Source organism: Endocarpon pusillum (genome assembly GCF_000464535.1).
Source record: "Endocarpon pusillum Z07020 unplaced genomic scaffold scaffold2751, whole genome shotgun sequence".
Classification (NCBI taxonomy): domain Eukaryota; kingdom Fungi; phylum Ascomycota; class Eurotiomycetes; order Verrucariales; family Verrucariaceae; genus Endocarpon; species Endocarpon pusillum.
Genome location: NW_006916233.1, coordinates 87,435 through 105,263, shown reverse-complemented (window position 1 = coordinate 105,263; position 17,829 = coordinate 87,435). Strand labels below are relative to the sequence as shown.

Below are 17,829 nucleotides of genomic sequence, written 5' to 3'. Positions count from 1 at the left end.
GCGCATCAGAAGAAAGGAGGGACGATCAAGGTCTGTACTACGTATCAAGTGGACACGAGTGTGGATAGATTAGGATGATAAACAGAAGATATTTACATTAGACCGTATCAACTCCATCTAGTACCTTAGTAAAATAGATACAATTAGCCATAACTATCTGTGTTAACTGTGTTTATTGTGTGACACCCAACTAGCCCGACGTCATCCCTTCCCAATCTCGTTGCCATGCCCGGACGCCTTCACAACAAAACCGCTCTCATTACAGGCACCTCATCCGGCCTGGGCGCCGCCATAGCGACCGCCTACGCCCGTGAAGGGGCGAACGTCTGCTGCGTTGACCTGTACCCTACCCCGCGAAACCCGATTAACGCCTCAACCGGCAAAGCGGACTCATTCCACAACCGCCTATCAGACCAGCAATCGACGCACGAGCACCTTCAACAGACCTATGGTGGGAATATCGTACGCGCCATCTTTATTCGCGCCAATGTCACCCTTGCTGAAGATGTCGAAGCCGCTATTCAGGCATGCATCAAGCAATTCGGCAGGCTCGACATCATGGTCAACAATGCTGGGATATCGGTCGAGAGTACCCATACCAAGGTGATGAGGATACACGAGACCGAGGAAGAAGACTACGACAATACCATGGCAGTCAATGCCAAGGGCATATTTCTGGGGTGCAAATACGCCGTGAAGCAGATGTTAGAGCAGGACCCTCTGCAGAATTCATCTGCTGATGATACCTCTCCACCTTCTCGCGGCTGGATAATCAACACGGCCTCTGTCCAAGGCCTAGTTCCGTACTACGGCACCCCATCTTACTGTGCCAGCAAAGGCGCGGCGGTTATGTTGACCAAACAAGTCGCGCTGGATTATGCCCAGGATAGGATCCACTGCAATGCCCTTTGTCCCGGATTCTTGCATACTTCGATGACACAGAATCTGCAGAGTCAACCGGGGGTGGTGACGGAAATCTCGGGTAAGCATCCTTTTGGCGGGATGGGCAGAGTGGAGGATGTGGCGAGAATGGCGGTCGTACTGGCAAGTGAGGATGTTAGATGGATGACTGGCGTGCCGCTGCCTATCGAGGGAGGGTATTTGCTTCACTGAGTAAGTTTTTGTACGCCTCGGGATGTTTGTTGTTGCTGTGGCTGCTCTGGCATCATCACCCCCTCCGGTGGTGGACTTGGTCCTCAGCAGCCTGACCCGATTTTTGGACGAGCAAATGGCCAATCCTTGAAGGAAACACCCTCGTTTACCATCTTCCGAGCAATGACCTTTGGGGTGCTCGAGCCATGAGTAAGAGCTGAGACCAAGGTACCAACATGGTGTATGAGGTTCGAAGCCGACCACCTAGTATTGATATATAGACCTAATATACAGGCTTCAACGTATCACAACACATTTCTACTCCAGCTACGATACCTTCAGCCTTCTTGGATTGTGATCATAATCCACAACCTGTCGTGGACAGGCATCCTCAAGCCGTGTCAACATTCCCTCCCTTACGATATATATACCCCAATTCTCTCCCCCCTCGACATGGTTGGCCCCTACTTAGCTCAACATATAACATACTAGTCACACATTGTCGGTCCGAACTGAACAAAAGTCTATAGTGGGTGCTCTTACAAGATGTGGGTTTGATGTGCCCTACGGCGCGGACATGTCTCTCCTCTCAAGACACCTGAGGTCTAATGTCCAGATCAAAGACAGCGTACGCATACCCACATCCATCCCAGAACTATTCCGATGTGAGTATCATTGATCTTAAGGAGCACCAGGCTGCTACCAACCCCATCTTGCCGTGTATTCGAGCTCTACAAACCAGACTAGACACAAGCTCACTCCATCTATCGAGTCTATGCACTGACGACGGTAAAGCCTTTCCATCCCTCTAAAGTTCTCTCACATTCCTCCATGTACAACGGAAGCCCTCCCGTAAAGCTAAGCAATTCCCTCGCCTTCCCGGGCACATTATCTCCCATGTACCTTGAAAATGGAACGCTCGTTAGCCAGAAACCCCGTATTGAGAGCAAGCAGACAAAGAACATGATAGAGCGACCAAACAAACCCAGGAAAGGATAAGTCAAAAAGACGTAAGTCGGAGTACATACCAAGATTTCGCTTTGGGAAACAACGACTTGTCACCCAACTCCTTCACCTTCCTCTTCCACTCCTCCTCCGCCTCCCTCGTCGGATCAATACTCTTGATTCCCTCCTTGTCAATCTTCGCAATAGCGCTCCTGATCCAGTCGCCCTGAGCCTCGACACAGGTTGGACCGTTGGCGAAAGCGCTTGGCCCCTGGGGCCCGTAGAGGAAGAACATGTTCGGGTAGTTGTGGCAGGTCATGCCGAGGTAGGACCACGTCCCTGACTTCCAGGTGTCAGAAAGGGTCTCGCCTGAGGTGGAGCGGAGGCCCATGTTTTTCATTCCGCCGGTTAGGGCGTCGAAACCCGTGGCTAGGACAATGACATCGAATTCGTGCAGTTTGCCGTCCTCTGTAACGAGGCCTTCAGGGACGAATTCTTTGATCGGGTTGGGGCGCACATCCACAATGTCGACATTCGGCTTGTTGAATTGCTCGTAGTAGTCTTGTTCCAAGCTCGGTCGTTTGGTGCCAAAGGGGTGAATGGGTTCGAGCGGGGCAAGGAGGTCACGTTTCCGCGGGTCCTGGATGCGTGCCCGCGTCTTCTTGGCCCAGAAGTTGTAGGCTTCGCGGTTGGCCGCGTGGGAGAAGAGCATGTCCTGATAAGTGCCGAGCCAGAATCCGAAACCCCCGGCTTGCCAGAGTTTTTCGTAGAAGGCTTCGCGTTGTTCCGGGGTGTCATCTAGGGTGTTGCGTTTGACGAAGTCGAACGGGAATCCTGCGAAACCTTTCATGCGTTCGGAGAAGAGTTCCGGGTAACCTTTCTTTTCTTGCTGTTCCTTGGTGAGCGAGCGTTGCGCCATAGGTAGGGCTAGGTTGGGGGTCCTTTGGAACACGATCACTGAGGCGGCTTCCTTTGCCGTTGCTTGCGTAAGCTGTACACCTGATGAGCCTGTTCCGACGACGGCGACGCGCTTGCCATTGACGTCGACGCCCTCACTTGGCCAGAAGGACGAATGGTGCATTACGCCCTTGAATGTGTCCATGCCTTTCCAGCCAGGGAAATGACGCTTGGCAGCATAGCCTGTTGCAATGATAAGGAAACGGCTCCTTGCAGTGCGGCCGTCTTCAGTTCTCACAATCCATTTACCGGCTGACTGGTCGAAGTTTGCACCTACCACGCACGAGTCGAATGCAACATCCTTCTTGATATCGAGCACTTTGTCGACGTGTTTGAAGTATGCTCGCAGCTCATCCGAACCTGGGTACGCCTCAGACCACGTCCAGTCTTTCCACACTTCCGGCATGGAGTATTCGTAAATAGGTACTTGGGAATCAACGCGAGCTCCAGGATAGCAGTTCCAGTGCCAGATGCCACCTAGATCTTTACCCGCCTCGTATATCTTGCAGTCGTAGCCCATCTTGCGAAGATGATGAAGGAGATAGACGCCGCCGAAGCCGGCCCCAATGATCAGGCAGTCAACCTCAAGGTTGTCGGCATAGGAGTCTGTTGAGCCATTGATACCATTGATGCCATTGGTATCCTGCCGCGAGATTGTTTCTCGCATGCTGACTAGACGTAAACGAAACTATGTGCTAGGGCAAGAGCAGGAAAATTTGAAGACTCGGGGGAGAGGGGGAAGAGGGAGGTTTCCAACGAGATATGCCGACCTTGATGCTTACCGTGAACGACGTACAGCTCGCTTCTGAAAGAGAAACCTCTCATGTAAGCGAGGTGGCTCCTCTGATCATTGATAGTCTTGTTGGCCCGTGGAGGCAGGGTCTAGAATCTGCGAGTAATGTCATCTTTGCAGATATCAAGATCGACTCAATGCAAAATCTATCTTCTCAACAGATTGGATTGGAGCCACATATGTGGAAACCCTGGAGCTTGGTAATAAAAGGTGGGGCTGCTACTGGAGATCAGATGCCGAGATGCCCAATGTTCACGTATAGAACCAGGATAATGTGGCTCATCTAAACGATCTAGATGGTATCTGAAAACCAATAACAGGCAACACCTGGAAAAGGCTAAAACGAAATGGGTCCACTTCCTATTAGCGCTCTCATGGTCTCACTCTTCTTCGCAGAATAGTAGTCAAAACGAGAGGGCGCCAAGCACATGCAATAGTGAGTGGCAAACCACTCTTGATGTTCAATTTGTTCTTGCATGACGATATAATGAATAATGGCTGGCTCTTCATGGAGAAGCGGTTTGTGCATGCTGGCGTTGATAGATATGTTTCAGACCATGACAGTAACGCACTGCACAGCTTCCCTTGAACAGTGCCCTTCTTTGGCAATAGAGCGAAGAGCTGGATCGAGTCTCATTGCCCACAATGCCATCTCATCCACACTCGTTCGGTACCGAATTGACAGATGCATGAAGGAAGCTAGACAGAGCTAGGAGAGGACAGAAAGGACAAGCGAGTGCTTCTGGGTTCGGACCTTTCGTCAAACCAAAAGAGATAGAGCAATTGAGATAGTAGTTCATAGAATGAACAAATGAACTGTTGGGGAGAATGCGCCACCAGAAGCCATCTTGGAGTTGAAGAATTGAAAGAACCAGTCGTAGTCTGGTGCTACTTATTGTCATCTTAGATGGGTAGTGTCATTCTGCTTCGCAAATGCTGCTCGCAAGCATATGCGGTGCATGTTTAGAGCATATTGCTATTATTGGACTGCTTTCGGTGATTTGAAGCTGCACAAGTCTTGTTGATTTTCTCTCATTCCTCTCTCGTAAATCAATGACTCAGTAATACCAGCCAGCTCGTTTCTGACTGGAATATGGAGAAAGGAGTGTCCGTAAACCTTTAGAAAAGCTGTGCTAAATAATGCTATAGCTATCGCTGACTGACTATCAAGCTACTGCTTCGTAAATGTAAGGCATTTATGGGAGCGATGGGCGTGTTTTTATCTTGTTGCAATCGTTCCACGGGTAAGTCGGGCACAGGGAGGGCTGCAAGTATCTTCATTTAGCCGGATGCGGGGAGTGCTCGTGTCCAATTTTGCAGATTGCTGTAACTTAGAAGTGATGGTTACACAGTGTGGGCAAGAAATTTGGAGTCTGCCTTGCGCCTCCACGGAATATATGACTGCACTAGCACACTTTCATAGCCGGCGGATTATGCTGCAAGGTCGTCGAATAGCTTTCTTGGAATGTCAGAGCTGTCGTGTCAATGCATGTGGCGACTGCAAATAAGGATACAGGAAAAAGCGCACCAGCAGAGGGGGGCGCAGGGTGGAGGAGTTATGACCAATCTATTCTCTTCTTCTGCCCCAAGGCCGGCAGGGCTGTCCCCATCATAGCCATGCAGCTGGTGATGCGATCCATTGCCCGAGTCCAACCCCGTTCAATACTTCTTAACAGCTGGTTAGTTGTTTGTTGTCATGTCTTTCAAGAGCCTCATCAACAACTACCAGCTTGCCAGTATATTCAGGACTGCATACCACTCCCAAGCGGGTCGAAGAGTTCGCTCGTTCAATCCGAGATAGCCGTCTCCAAGTATGGCTGAAATAGGTATTGACGACTCCCCAAGCCATCCTTGCAAACCGCTGATGCTGATGCCTCGTTCCTCAAGGAATCGTCGCCTCTGTCTTTGGCGTTGCCGGCGTCGGATTCCGTCTGTCCCTCCTTCTAAATGCTGTTGGCTGCGAGATTGCGTCGGCGGGCATGGAGATACACAGCATATCGAAAAGCGTCACTCTCTTCTCCTTGATGCTCAAGCAAGTCGGACAGGCCTTACAAGCATCAGACTCCGTACACTCCTCGGAAGCCCTGGAAACTGCACAAGAGATTTCAATTGAATGTGAAAAGGTATTCGATGAGATACGGGAAATGCTAGATAAGGTCACCAGCCGGAAAAGTGATGGATCTTTATCACCATCAATACAACAGAGATTCAAGTGGTGCTTCAAGAAGGCCCGCGTGCAGTATTTGTTGGCGCAGTTGGAGTCTCTGAAAATGAGTCTTCTACTGATGCTGCAGATTCTGCAGCTGGGCAAGCTGATGGCCGCAACACCCCAAAGGTATGCGTGTCCCACCCATGCCTGTTTAAGTTGGACTTGTTCTACTGAATCGATGTTTGGAAATGTCACTTCTGATGTGCATATGGCTGATCTGATGTGCAGTGAGCAGAAAGAAGAAGTTGCTGTTAAAAATGATATAATTGCCCAAGAGCGAGCGGAAACGCAGAACTTGGTCATCGTTCGTTACTGGCAGATCAATCGCTTAGATCGTCTCTATACCGCAGCAGAACATGAGGAAGCCGAAGACCGCAAGAAGCAGATTGAAGGGAGAAACAATGGCAATGCCGAAAATTCGCAGCTCGCTATAGAGGCCCCGCCAGAATATAGCATATCCACAGCATTGATCAAGCTCCCTATTGTCTCACTGGGCGAGCTTGACGCCACCTTGAACCAGATTCGGGAATCTCCGAGGGAGATGTTGAGGGTCTCCGAGAGCGTCATCGACCCTCTTCTCGGGAGATGGACCAGGTGGCAGGAGGCTCGTGACCGACAAGGCGTTCGACTTGGTTCCCGTTATATGCCGTCTGTCCATAATCTCTACGAATCCGATGAAGAAAAAGCAAGACAATACAACGATTTTCATGACAGAGAAGACAGCTCCGGAGGGTACTATCTGGAGGGCACCACCACCGATTGGCGGAAGCCTCACTCGGCCGCTGCGAAGCAAGAAGCGGCCAAACTCAGGAAGAAGTATGCTGGGCTGCAACCGTCCATTAGTGTGGAAAGCAGTGATGCCGAGGACAATCAAGGACCTCGAAGGCCAAAGAAGCCTCCTCCAAGCCGACATGTGATTGATTCAAGCACGGAAACCTCAGACTCGGAACGCGATCAACCCCGTCAAAGACGAAGTAGTTATGCAGACAGCAGCAACGACAAGAGATCCCGCTATCTTGCTCAAAGACCAAATCCACCCCCTATGTACGGAAATGGTGGCGATGCCAGAGCAAATGCTGGTGGTAGAAATAATAGTTCCCCCAACGGCACGCCGCAGTCGCCACCTAGATCCTCCATATCCGCACCTCGATCGCCGGGAGCCCATCGACCGATGACCACTCCAGTGCAGACTCAATACTCTCATGCTTACACTTCCCCCCTACCACCAGTTCACACCTCTAACGCACCAAATCCATACGCGCCGCATAGCCCATACTCGCCCAATCCGAATTCATCCCTTCACCCTCCTGCGTACCAAGGTCACTACAACAACCCTCAACAATATCCTCCCAGGTACATGCCACCTCAGGGATATCGGGTGCCAGTGGCCCCTCAGCAGAGACCCTTCTCTCGGGAGGAAAAACGACCCCGATCGCCTTCTCGGCACTCTGGACATAGTGTCCACAGCCAGCGGTCGATCGAAGAGCTAAAGAAGGCGGAGCGCAATCGGAAGCACAAAAACCTGGGGCGTAGTGCCACAAAAGGCGTGCTTGGTGCTTTTGCCCTGGATGGATTCTTAGAAGCGCTGGAAGGATTGGAGCTCTGAACATGCCTTGACGACCCTCTCTGATTTCTCTATACATTGTTATTTTAAGTCTTTATAATGAGAACTTGATATGAGATATGAAATTGTATGACATTTTAATTTTTCCAGAACAGAATAGTCATCCATGTAGGATGTCATTTCGTCCCTCTATCAATGGACATGCCAATCATTGCCTCTGCCCGCTATATAGGCCCTCTCAGAAGATCAACATCTATTAATCGACAGTCCTTGGAGGTAGGCAGCCACCTCATCTTCGTCAGGTGTCAAGCACGCACGAGACCATAACATGATGACAGGAATCGTGATGGTATGGTGGTATGGAGGCTGCCTTTCCCACTCTGGAGGTCAACCAGCACCAGCAGCATCCAAATCCAATCTGCTGACCACCATCATAGTATCATTGACGATTCAATCCAGTACCTGCTCGTGTCATGTTATATTTGGCCCCCCACACCCTCCCGCTTACGCAGTACCCAATGGAGACAATAATACGCCCTCAACTTCTTTCCCGTCCGCTTGCTGCTCTCCACCCCCAAAACCCCGGGTCTCAGATGACATAACTGAATCTTCGACATCCATTTCCTACCTGATAACTTCATTTTACTATCACCATAAGTAAAGAATGTAGTCACTTTGCTGAGTATAGCCGCTCATCCACGGATTGCCTGGTGGTGGGGACCAAGACCAGAAGAGGCAAGTGCACCGGTTTCTGATAACTTGCCTTGGCACACTACCCCTTTCTTTACTAGTACTGGTATGGCGCATTACCCGCTTGGCCCCTTTGGGGCGGTCCGAAGGCACCCAGAACGGGTAAACGAAATCCGAGCAGAGGGCTGGGTGTCGAGACAAAGACAACAACTCTTCATCTGCCATAATCCTTTCCTATGCCCTCTACCAATATAGACGAGTCTCATTTCGTCTGAGGGTCCCTCGAGATCTATTCGGAATTCCATCTTCTCAGTGATTCTGAGTCATGCCTCGATCCCTGACACCAACAATTCACCCCAGCGCTACTTTGGTTTCATTGTGTTTTCTGATAACGGGCCAGATTGCAAGACATTCGACCATGACCAAGTTTCACGTCCCACGAATAAGTGGCCTGATGAGTTTCGTGGGCTAGATGAAGGAAGCCAATTGAGACTTTGTGGGTTTGTGCTTCACACAAAGAACGAATCTGCTTGACCAAAAGGGCCGCGGCCCTCACATGCCCGTAACCTAGCTTTTTGTCTGACAGAATCCTCCTTCGGCCTTATTCCTCCGACGGTTTTGCCTCTCATTTCATTGTGCGATGAATCAGCTTCCCCCTTGATGCCAGAGCATGGCACGGTATGAGCCGACAGGCCGAAAAGCCATCTCCTTTCAATTGGTGTTCGGCCTTCAATCCTTCAAAACGACTTCGCGTCGTTGAGCGTGTCATTGCCACCAGCCTTTCTCTCCTTTCGCAATCTTGATACTGCTCATGACCTGCTCGATCTGCCCCTGGTCCTCTTTTCTCGGTTGGATTTCATCTGTTTTCATCCTGAGCTTCTGAAACGGCTCACTGACGCAATTCCTCGTCCTGCCTGCTGCTTATTCCAATTCCTTGAATGGAAAGTCGAAGCTTTCCGAGTTTGATGTATCGGATGGATTGAAAGTGGCCTGATTCGGGGAGTGGACTGTGGCCACCGCCAGGGTGGATGATTATTCTATAAGAGTGAGCTACAGTCAGGTAAAAGTCTTTTCTTCATCGTCATAACATTGTCTCTTCTATCTACAGAACTTCTGCATTGTCCTCCTACAACTTCAAAGCTTCATCCGAAAGCCTTCTTCTTCAATCAATAAACACACTGACGCACAACCATCTCATTCGAAATCACAAGATGTACGCCACAAGCTTCCTCGTCCTCCCCCTCTCGGTCCTCGGCCTCCTTGCCCCCGCTGTGCTGGCGCAAAACCGCTGCCAACTATTCGTCACCGCCCCGACAGGAACCAGTCTCACAGGCACGAGACCTGGCTTCGGTGAAATTACCCGCGACTGCGCTGTCTCACCAGAAGGAAACAAAGGCTCAAGCCAGAATGATGATGCGTGCGCGACCCTCGGCTTCATGGACGAGTTTAACACCGACGAGTCAATCTTCGTCCCTGCCGGCTTGTCGGAGGATGTCGAGGTGCGCATGTTCAGGGACGATCTGTCCGAGGGATTCATGAAGTTTGCCGGTCAGGATTTGAATTTTGAGGGTGAGTGCGAACAGGTCGGGAGTGAAGTTAAAGCGGTGGTCAGGTGTGAGTTTGATTGCTAAGAGTTGGATCGAGGGATGATCTTGAGGTGCATAGAGTCTCTGGAATACTCGTGAGTGTTGCTTGGAATGTGTATTATATTAGTTTGTCTGAGCTCTTGCTCGACCGAAAACGAGCCTGTTTGCCGTCTGTGTAGTTCTTTGAATTAAACTGAGTCATTCTCTTGTTATCGAATCTGTCCCTATCATATGAAGTTGTCCTTGGCCTCTTTCCCTTTGCTTTTCCTATTCTTCCGAATATCTCCAAAAGCTTGATAGTAGTATCTCTCCAGGAAATTTTCTTAAGAACGAGCTTCTCAAAATCATAAACCACACCTACAGACTACCCAAGACTCTCCCCTCTCCCCTCTCCCAGTCCTAACATCCGCCCCGAACCGATATTCAAAATAATCCCATCTCCATGCCCGAGAACCTACAAACCCGCCGCTTACGGCTCGGCCCCTCGCGTTGGCAATGGCGTGAACGTTGGGCAAGATTCATGCAATCCTGCAATCCTGCAATCCTGCGCAGACAGAATCTCGAACCATCAACTACTACTACCATAAAAAAAACAACCTGGAACAAGAAAATACCCCAAAGCCTGCCATGATAAGATACTGGATACCCTCCCGACGTACAGACAAAAGTCGGAACATGTTTTCGTACAAAGAAAAGCAGTCAGTCACAAGGGACTGGGCTCAAGGGGAGGACGTTTTTTCCTGTCAGGACCTTTCAGCGCGGGGATCAATACGTCCAAGTTAAGTATAGAGAGTGCCAAGATTCTCAATTTTGGAGGGATATTTAAGTTCTGGCCAGAAGGGAGGGAAGGGGGGGAGCCAACCGGCTGGGCCGAGAAGTCAAGTCAGGAGTGACGAGGGGGAGGTGGAGCAGATTGGAGGAGCAGCAACGTACCCTTTTATCTGTAAAATCGTCGCCGCTGCGCTGCCTCTTCGGGTCTAGCCCTATCTGATCGGGCAAACGCGCCATTCTCACCGTTTGGCCCGGGCAAAAATGAATACAGAGTGTAAAGTCGGGTTACTTTTGTTAATAGTAATTGTCGATTGGGGATGTTACAGAAGCAGGGGCAAAAGGTTCTCTGAGAATACTATAAGTAAAGGTTCTGTGTCAAGTGTTGTGCAATACATGCATCGATCAAGCGAGCGGTCAGGGCTTCGCACTGGAAAGCCATGGCGATGAATTCCGTGCCATTTGGTATGCGGTAGTTAGATTTTTCCTGTTAATATTAGTCATATGGGTATTGTCTCCTGCCCAATGGCCAAGGCTTACGGCGGACTGTTATTGGGTTGACGACACATCAAAATTTTGAACTTCAAAATCAGTTTTGAGTTATTACGAGAGCTATGCAAGTCCATTCTCACAGTATGTATATATAGAAGGTATCTTAATTAGAGAGTGTGTTAAGAAGAGGATGCAGAAGAGGATGCAGAAGAGGATGCAGAAGAGGATGCAGAAGAGGATGTAGAAGAGAATGCAGAAGAGGACGCAGAAGAGGGCGTAACAAGAGGGTGCCTTAAGAGGGTGCCCCTAAGAGGACGCCCTTAAGAGAGTGCCCCTAAGGGAGTGCCCCTAAGAGGAAAGAAAAGGATGCCCTAAGAGGAGAGGGTACCGCTATCTCAAGAGGGTATCTCAAGAGGGTATCTTCTAGCTGGCTAATACTGCCCTTGTCCGTCTCTTCTAACCTATTACTAATCTCTCCTCTCTCAGGCCCTGCTCTTTAAGTCTCTTTAGTGCTCTTCTCTCTATCCCTATCCTAAGGGCCCTCAAACAGAATCATATAACCCTGTTGCTAGCTGAAAATTGATTTTGAGATTCAAAAATTTGATGTGTCGTCAACCCAATAACAGTCCGCCGTAAAGGCTATTGCTTAGCCAACGGTAGAGTCACGTGATATTACACTCCATCGGCCTCTAATGTGTCTCCGTTGCAAGTATGTACTTGGATTACGAGCAGCTCTAATTAACACATAAGTATTGGCATTGATCTGACTTCGACCGTTTGCTTTCTCTGTTGTCACTAAACGACTGTAGAAAGGAGGAGCCTTCTAGATTGGAAACAATCTCGAACGCTTTTGCCACTCTGAGATCTGCGACCTGCGACCTGGGGCCTGAGACTTGAGACCTGGATTTGGACGTGGAGAACTTAATGGTACCGAAAATACGATTTAACGATGCTAAGCATATTCGACATTTGATTCAGAATGATGATTTCTAGGTGTGGCTCTGCGATAAGAGCATGCATTTTCTACAGCTCACTCTCTTTGCATTTTCTGTCTACAAACTATTATCTGGCGTGCTCCAGTATCTCTACAGTCTAATAGTTCTGGTAGCTTGCCTTTACGCTCCCTGACCAGCTGCCGAGAGCATGCCCAATGAACCTGGTAGCCCTAACCTACCTTCACACTCATGTAACGCCCAGGACCACACCTCGCCAGCACCCATAACTATTTCTGTTCGGTCCTTCCCAGAATGCTCCCAGACAAAGAGGAGACCCAGGTGCAGAATCTAACAGCATCAATTCACGAACCGACCTCGACGCAATCCAAAATCATGAGTCAGCTCCCCACGTCAGTTCCGATGTACTCCAAGAGCAGATGGACTGCCTTCCAAGATATTGTATAGATCTTGGACATTGGGCTCCACCAACTGATAGATATGTCCATCCAGCGGATTGTGCAGGCCCTGGAAAGTCAACAACCGGCACATTAGACAGGTAGTAGGCCTCCAGAGGCACGGTTGAGTGAGGAAGATCGTCAATTAATAAGATGTAGTGGCGCATTGGGCGCCGGTGTGCGATCACTAAAATCCGGGCAGCCTGTAACAACTCGACAATCACCACGTCGGACATCCACTAGGCCTTTAGAGGCGTGCGTGAGCGATGAACACTGTCGACTTATAGATGTATCGGCACACCAGTGCCTGACGCACCATCAATATTCTCCATGCAGCCTGTACCACGTGGGATGGGTGAAAAAGCATTGCCGCACCGGTCCAGGCCCACGATTGCCGATTTACGCTTAAAAGATGGTCGGCCTGCTCAAAAGAGAATGACCCCCGAACTCAACGGGAGAGCACTTAGGGGGAAGCGAAGCCAGCACCAAGGGCTGCCGAAGTCTCTTGCATTGCAGGAGCTGTTTGATGCCTTAGAACCGCCCCGCATCAACAAGGGAGAAACTTTTGCTACGCAGGCTGTCGCCGAGCTCCTGGTCTGGAGGCAGCATCAGGTCACCAACGCGCGAAACAGCTCCTCAGAAGGAATTGAAAGCACTTTTGATTGCGAGATGTTGGCAAGATTTCAAACATCTTGTAATGATTCCACGGCAAAGCAGGAAAAAAGAGGAGTAAAATGACTGAGCCATCAGAGCGCGAACAAGAATTGAAACCGCTTTCATTATAAACCCCCGTATAGCAAGGAGTCAAGAACACGTTAAATAGCGCCGTTGACCTTAGTCATTTGATATTTGATGTTATTATGGTTTTACATGTCAAGGCCTTCGCCAGTCACCTTTGAGAAGGAAACATCATTAAGAACAGATAGTTCTAGACATCTTTGAAACACATATACTAAATGCTTGTCCGTCAAGAGATTGTTGCGAAAAGTTTTTAAGATCGCCCTAGCCATCGGAGCTTAATAACTGGATGATCTGCGTTAACTGAGGCACTGCCCATGCAGTGGATGGATCCGTCATGACCATTCCTAGGGACGGAAAGTAGTCGAGTATGTATAAGGAGGAACTGAAGAGAAAGGCAGTCCCAAGCCAGCTGTGCTAAGGCCAGTTTGAACACTCGTATAATCTACTGGAGTACGTTGCAATGATCTTATGACAGGGGAATTTGTCGAACGAGATTCGAAGAGGGTGGGAAGAGCAGTAGCTGACAGCTTGATTCTCTTGTCCCTCTTTAATTTCATATTTCTGTCTCTATTGGTCCCTCAGCGATCGCAATATGCGAAGAACTCTCATTGTGGTGGTGGGAGATACCAGCTGCCTCACATGAGTGAGAGCCATGGCTAAGGAGCGCCGTGTCAAGGAGTTGTCGATGGGAACACGGAATGGGCTGATCCGCTTTTCGTGCATCAGAACTGCACCCTCCCAACGTGATGCTCATGTGCAAGGTTGACCGAGCTAGGTAATCAACGCTTTCTTTTGCCAAGTATGGAGTATTGAGGAAGTCTTAGGTGAAGGTGTGGTGACACAACCGTTGGCGAAGCGGACCCTTAAAAGGCTACTTCTTTCCACGTAAACCTTCCGCCGCCTACTCTGCGGTCTGGAGCGGGCTGTGGGGCCCTTTCCTTTCAATCGGTAATCGGGATGGAAGAAGACTCGGCTGTTCTTGAAAATGCTCAATAGCGTAACTAAGGGATTTTAAAACACCTCATGGATGCTAGTCATCTCACGCACATAAGTCGCCGTCAATCACCTATCCTATTGCATTTTTCTATGCAAGCATTTATGGTGGCCCCTCGGCTCGAAATCGGAAAATGGTGCTCGATTAGAAGAGTAAGGAAATTCGGGTCGGAAAGGGTGGGGGAGTATAGAAGTGTGGTTGTTTGGATGCCTGCTAGACTGTGGATACAGAAATTTTCACCAACGTTGACCGATGCCACACCTCTTCTTAAAATTGTAGATCGGAGGCAAACTTCCTAGGGAAGCGATGGCCAGTTTTGATGGCTCACCCACGAGAAGAGCAACAATGGCAGAAGATTGACTTAAGGTTGCTGAACTCCGGAAAATCCTTGATCATCAGCTGGCTGCTTTTGGACACATGTTGCAGGTCAAAAGAGTACAGTTTGGAGATTGTTGTTTCTGTTTCCAGTATCACTGTATTGATAGTGTACTGAAATCTTCTCGTGCTCTGGTCTGTGGAGTCTGGACAGACATGCCTGATGCCTTCGAAGGGCACAAAAAATGTATTGCTGATGACATTAGACGCAGTACGGCCTCTGCACGCTAGATTCTGTCCGCATTCCATGTAAACGCACCGGGTCATACTAGTTATGTGAGCAAGATATGCAGCGAGAAGTAAATTTCATGGAATCATGATCTAGATTCCATCTTCAGTCGTGGAATATGTATAGGGAGATGAATGCAGGTGCAACCGTCTTAAATATTTGCGAAGTGACAAAGGGTCTCCTACGCTGAAGGATTAGCCGTATCATAGAGGAACATCTCCTACCCTTCGTGGCTGCATCAAATTTCGACTTTCAATCGACAATTTCTTGTATCTCAAGCACGATATTTGGCAACGTACGACACTATAGATTGAAGGCTAAGGGGCGGCGTTGGACCAAGCCAATAATAGAAATGACTGACATGAAGAAAAGGTAAGCATTGGAATTGCGGTACGGAGTACCAAGCTCGAATACGTCTATCTGGCTGACTCGCTTTACGAGCGATACAGACGAGTGAATCCTTTGAATGACTCAGAGCGCCTTGTGGCTCGCTGGAATGATTCGTGGAGAGCTTCGAAATGTGTCAAGCACGGATTTGACGAAGGTTGAAATGAATCAGCAGGCTTGCGGCTGACAGGGATTCGCCGTTCAGAGTAGTGATCGACATAGCGCTCTTTGGTAACACAGTCAAGACACAGTCAAGAGATAGAAATGATATGATCATCGATTCTTTTCTGAAGCAGGTTTCCAGCCGCTCGGCTGGAGATAACCCTACTGTCTTTCGTCTTGTTATCATGCGGCTGGCAGGGTTTTCGTGCGACACTGATGTTTACTTCGCAGTAGTGGTGTAACAGGAGGCAAGATCCACAGGGAATATATCTGTTGAACTGTTTGAGCGCTGTTTGACTATGCGTTTTATATACGTTTTGTAACAGATCTGATACGCATTTCGTATAAGATCTGCATGTATTTTTGGTATCTGCGTTTCACGTTACGCAGCATCTGTACGTATAAATGCGCACTCTGCGCGCTGATTTAGATAGAACAACTTGCTATTTCAACACTGATCCGTCGATTAGTCAGCAAGTTCGACAATATCTATGTCGCGAATGTGCGAAGGTGGCATCCTCGGGGCTGGGGCGATGATGATTACAGTGCAATACCCCGTACAGATTAAAGGCAGCATTTGACAAAAAGTGGCGTCAGAACAGTAGGGATAAGAGGTCCGCTTCGTTGATTGGAGTTGAAGATCAACCCTGGGGTCGGTCTGGTGTCAGTCGGGTTTGCTAAAATCGCAGCCCGTACTCCGTACCGCCACATGTATTGTCGAAGTCTGCTAATCTTTATGTATTATTTACTTGCAATAAAAGCACGTGACGGCTGCAGAATATGGATGACAAAGTCAAGCAAGTGCCACAATGCAAACAGGCCTATATTGGAGATAATGTTCGTCACTGTTGAGAATGCATGCCGATCAGCAGACTATAGTCTGCACTATTTGGCTGTACGTGTACAGCCAAATATTGCCTGACCAGGTTATTCCTAATCAGGTATAGTGCAGGATTTCCTGTGCCACCAGCACAGGAAATACCACGTGATCCGTGCGCTAGCAGGATCTGCACTTGGTGTGCAGATGCACTGTGATCTCACTCTGCATGCAAGTTGTGACCGTTAATAGTGTCGGTAGCTGTTCCAATCCGTATACCCGTTTAACAATCACGATGAAATTACTATACACACTTGCCTTCAGTACTCCATGCAGCATTAGGTGATTAGCCTTCCGCATATGATTGCTCCATCCCATCTAAGCCCATGATAAATCCTCGGTATGTATATAGAATGGCAACGTCTTGCCTCAATCACGCTGTACATCAGAACAACACCTCCGCCTTGAAATTTATCCAACCCCAGCTTCTCACTCATCCTTTGAACCGGCCTTCTGTAGCTGGTTAACAGTCGACACGACCGTCTCTTTAGCCGCTTCAAAAGCCTCCGACGCTCTTTCAGACGTCTCAGTAGCAGTTGGCACTTCTGTTCTGCTCATCTTGCTCATCGATTTTCTTGCGTTCTTCGACGCGGTCTTGCCCTTTTTGTACGTAGCTAAATAGAAAGAAACGAAGAGAACAAGGTAAGAGCTTAGAATACCACATCCCATAAAGGCAGCAAACTCCTTACCCGCACAAGAGCCGTAATTCGGAAGGCTTGGGAAATATGTGCTGGCAACATAGTTGTACGACGCAAAGTACACGAAGGCAAGGTCGAGGACGAATTGGATGATCTGAAGCCTGGTGATCCATTCTTTCCACCAAATCTTGACGCCACGAGCGGCTTGAAAGTAGTACCAGTACATTACGACATGTACAAACAAATTTAGGGTGATGGGAACCCAGGACACGGGAGTGTGTCCTAGAAGCTGAGAGAAGCACAGTGCTGCTGTAGCACCATGGTGATAAGTGTGAAGGAAGGCTGCCCGAAGATGTCAGTCCCTGCAGATGATATAAAGCATCTTGTTGGTCTTACTCAGCGGCTTCTTCTTTAACAAAAGGAAACAAGTGTCAATGAACTCGAGGTACTTGGTGAGGTAATTCAGATAGTAGAGGACGACGAGTTTGTCGGTCCAGCCGCCAGCACCACAGATGCCATCGTAGAGACCATGAGACCAAAGTCGGGGAACAAGTTGCTGAATGAAGAGAACCAAAAGACCGCCGCTGATTGCCGTGAGGTAGAAGTTGTGGATTAGGAAAAGAGTATTCAGCTTGAATGCTGGTCGGGTTCGCATCCATTCTCGACCGGCAAGAATGACGGAGTAATAGACAACGAGCATGGTGGTGGTCCCTTTCAAGGTCGAGAGAGGGGTCTGGCCCGGCGTGAACTGAAAGTCTTGAGCGTGATAGCCGAATATTGTCATCCATGCTTGATCAAGAAACTCCCAGGGGGAAGTAAATTGCAATACCGAGGTCGGAGTTAAGGTATGCTTTGTTGAGGAGAGCTCGGCCACTTTACCACCAGCCCCTACCATGAAGGCAGGAGGCATTTCAGTGCCATTCACAGAAAACATCTCCAT

The 17,829-nt window shown here is 49.0% G+C and overlaps 5 protein-coding genes across 5 annotated transcripts; 3 read left to right on the top strand and 2 right to left on the bottom strand.

The window, feature by feature from the left end:
- Positions 1-225: 225 nt before the first annotated feature.
- Positions 226-1,113, top strand: EPUS_02914 (uncharacterized protein; the record flags this gene model as incomplete). Its single annotated transcript, XM_007804001.1, has 1 exon — positions 226-1,113. One exon carries the CDS (start codon positions 226-228, stop codon positions 1,111-1,113), a length of 888 nt encoding a protein of 295 aa, XP_007802192.1.
- A 979-nt stretch (positions 1,114-2,092) lies between these two features.
- EPUS_02913 (uncharacterized protein) lies at positions 2,093-3,661 on the bottom strand (the record flags this gene model as incomplete). Its single annotated transcript, XM_007804000.1, has 1 exon — positions 2,093-3,661. One exon carries the CDS (start codon positions 3,659-3,661, stop codon positions 2,093-2,095), a length of 1,569 nt encoding a protein of 522 aa, XP_007802191.1.
- A 1,939-nt stretch (positions 3,662-5,600) lies between these two features.
- On the top strand, positions 5,601-7,602 carry EPUS_02912 (uncharacterized protein; the record flags this gene model as incomplete). Its single annotated transcript, XM_007803999.1, has 3 exons — positions 5,601-5,613; positions 5,675-6,122; positions 6,225-7,602. 3 exons carry the CDS (start codon positions 5,601-5,603, stop codon positions 7,600-7,602), a joined length of 1,839 nt encoding a protein of 612 aa, XP_007802190.1.
- Positions 7,603-9,461: 1,859 nt separating this feature from the next.
- EPUS_02911 (uncharacterized protein) lies at positions 9,462-9,881 on the top strand (the record flags this gene model as incomplete). The annotated part of the gene is made up of 1 exon (XM_007803998.1): positions 9,462-9,881. One exon carries the CDS (start codon positions 9,462-9,464, stop codon positions 9,879-9,881), a length of 420 nt encoding a protein of 139 aa, XP_007802189.1.
- Positions 9,882-16,680: 6,799 nt separating this feature from the next.
- EPUS_02910 (uncharacterized protein) lies at positions 16,681-17,829 on the bottom strand (the record flags this gene model as incomplete). Its single annotated transcript, XM_007803997.1, has 2 exons — positions 16,681-17,231; positions 17,286-17,829. 2 exons carry the CDS (start codon positions 17,827-17,829, stop codon positions 16,681-16,683), a joined length of 1,095 nt encoding a protein of 364 aa, XP_007802188.1.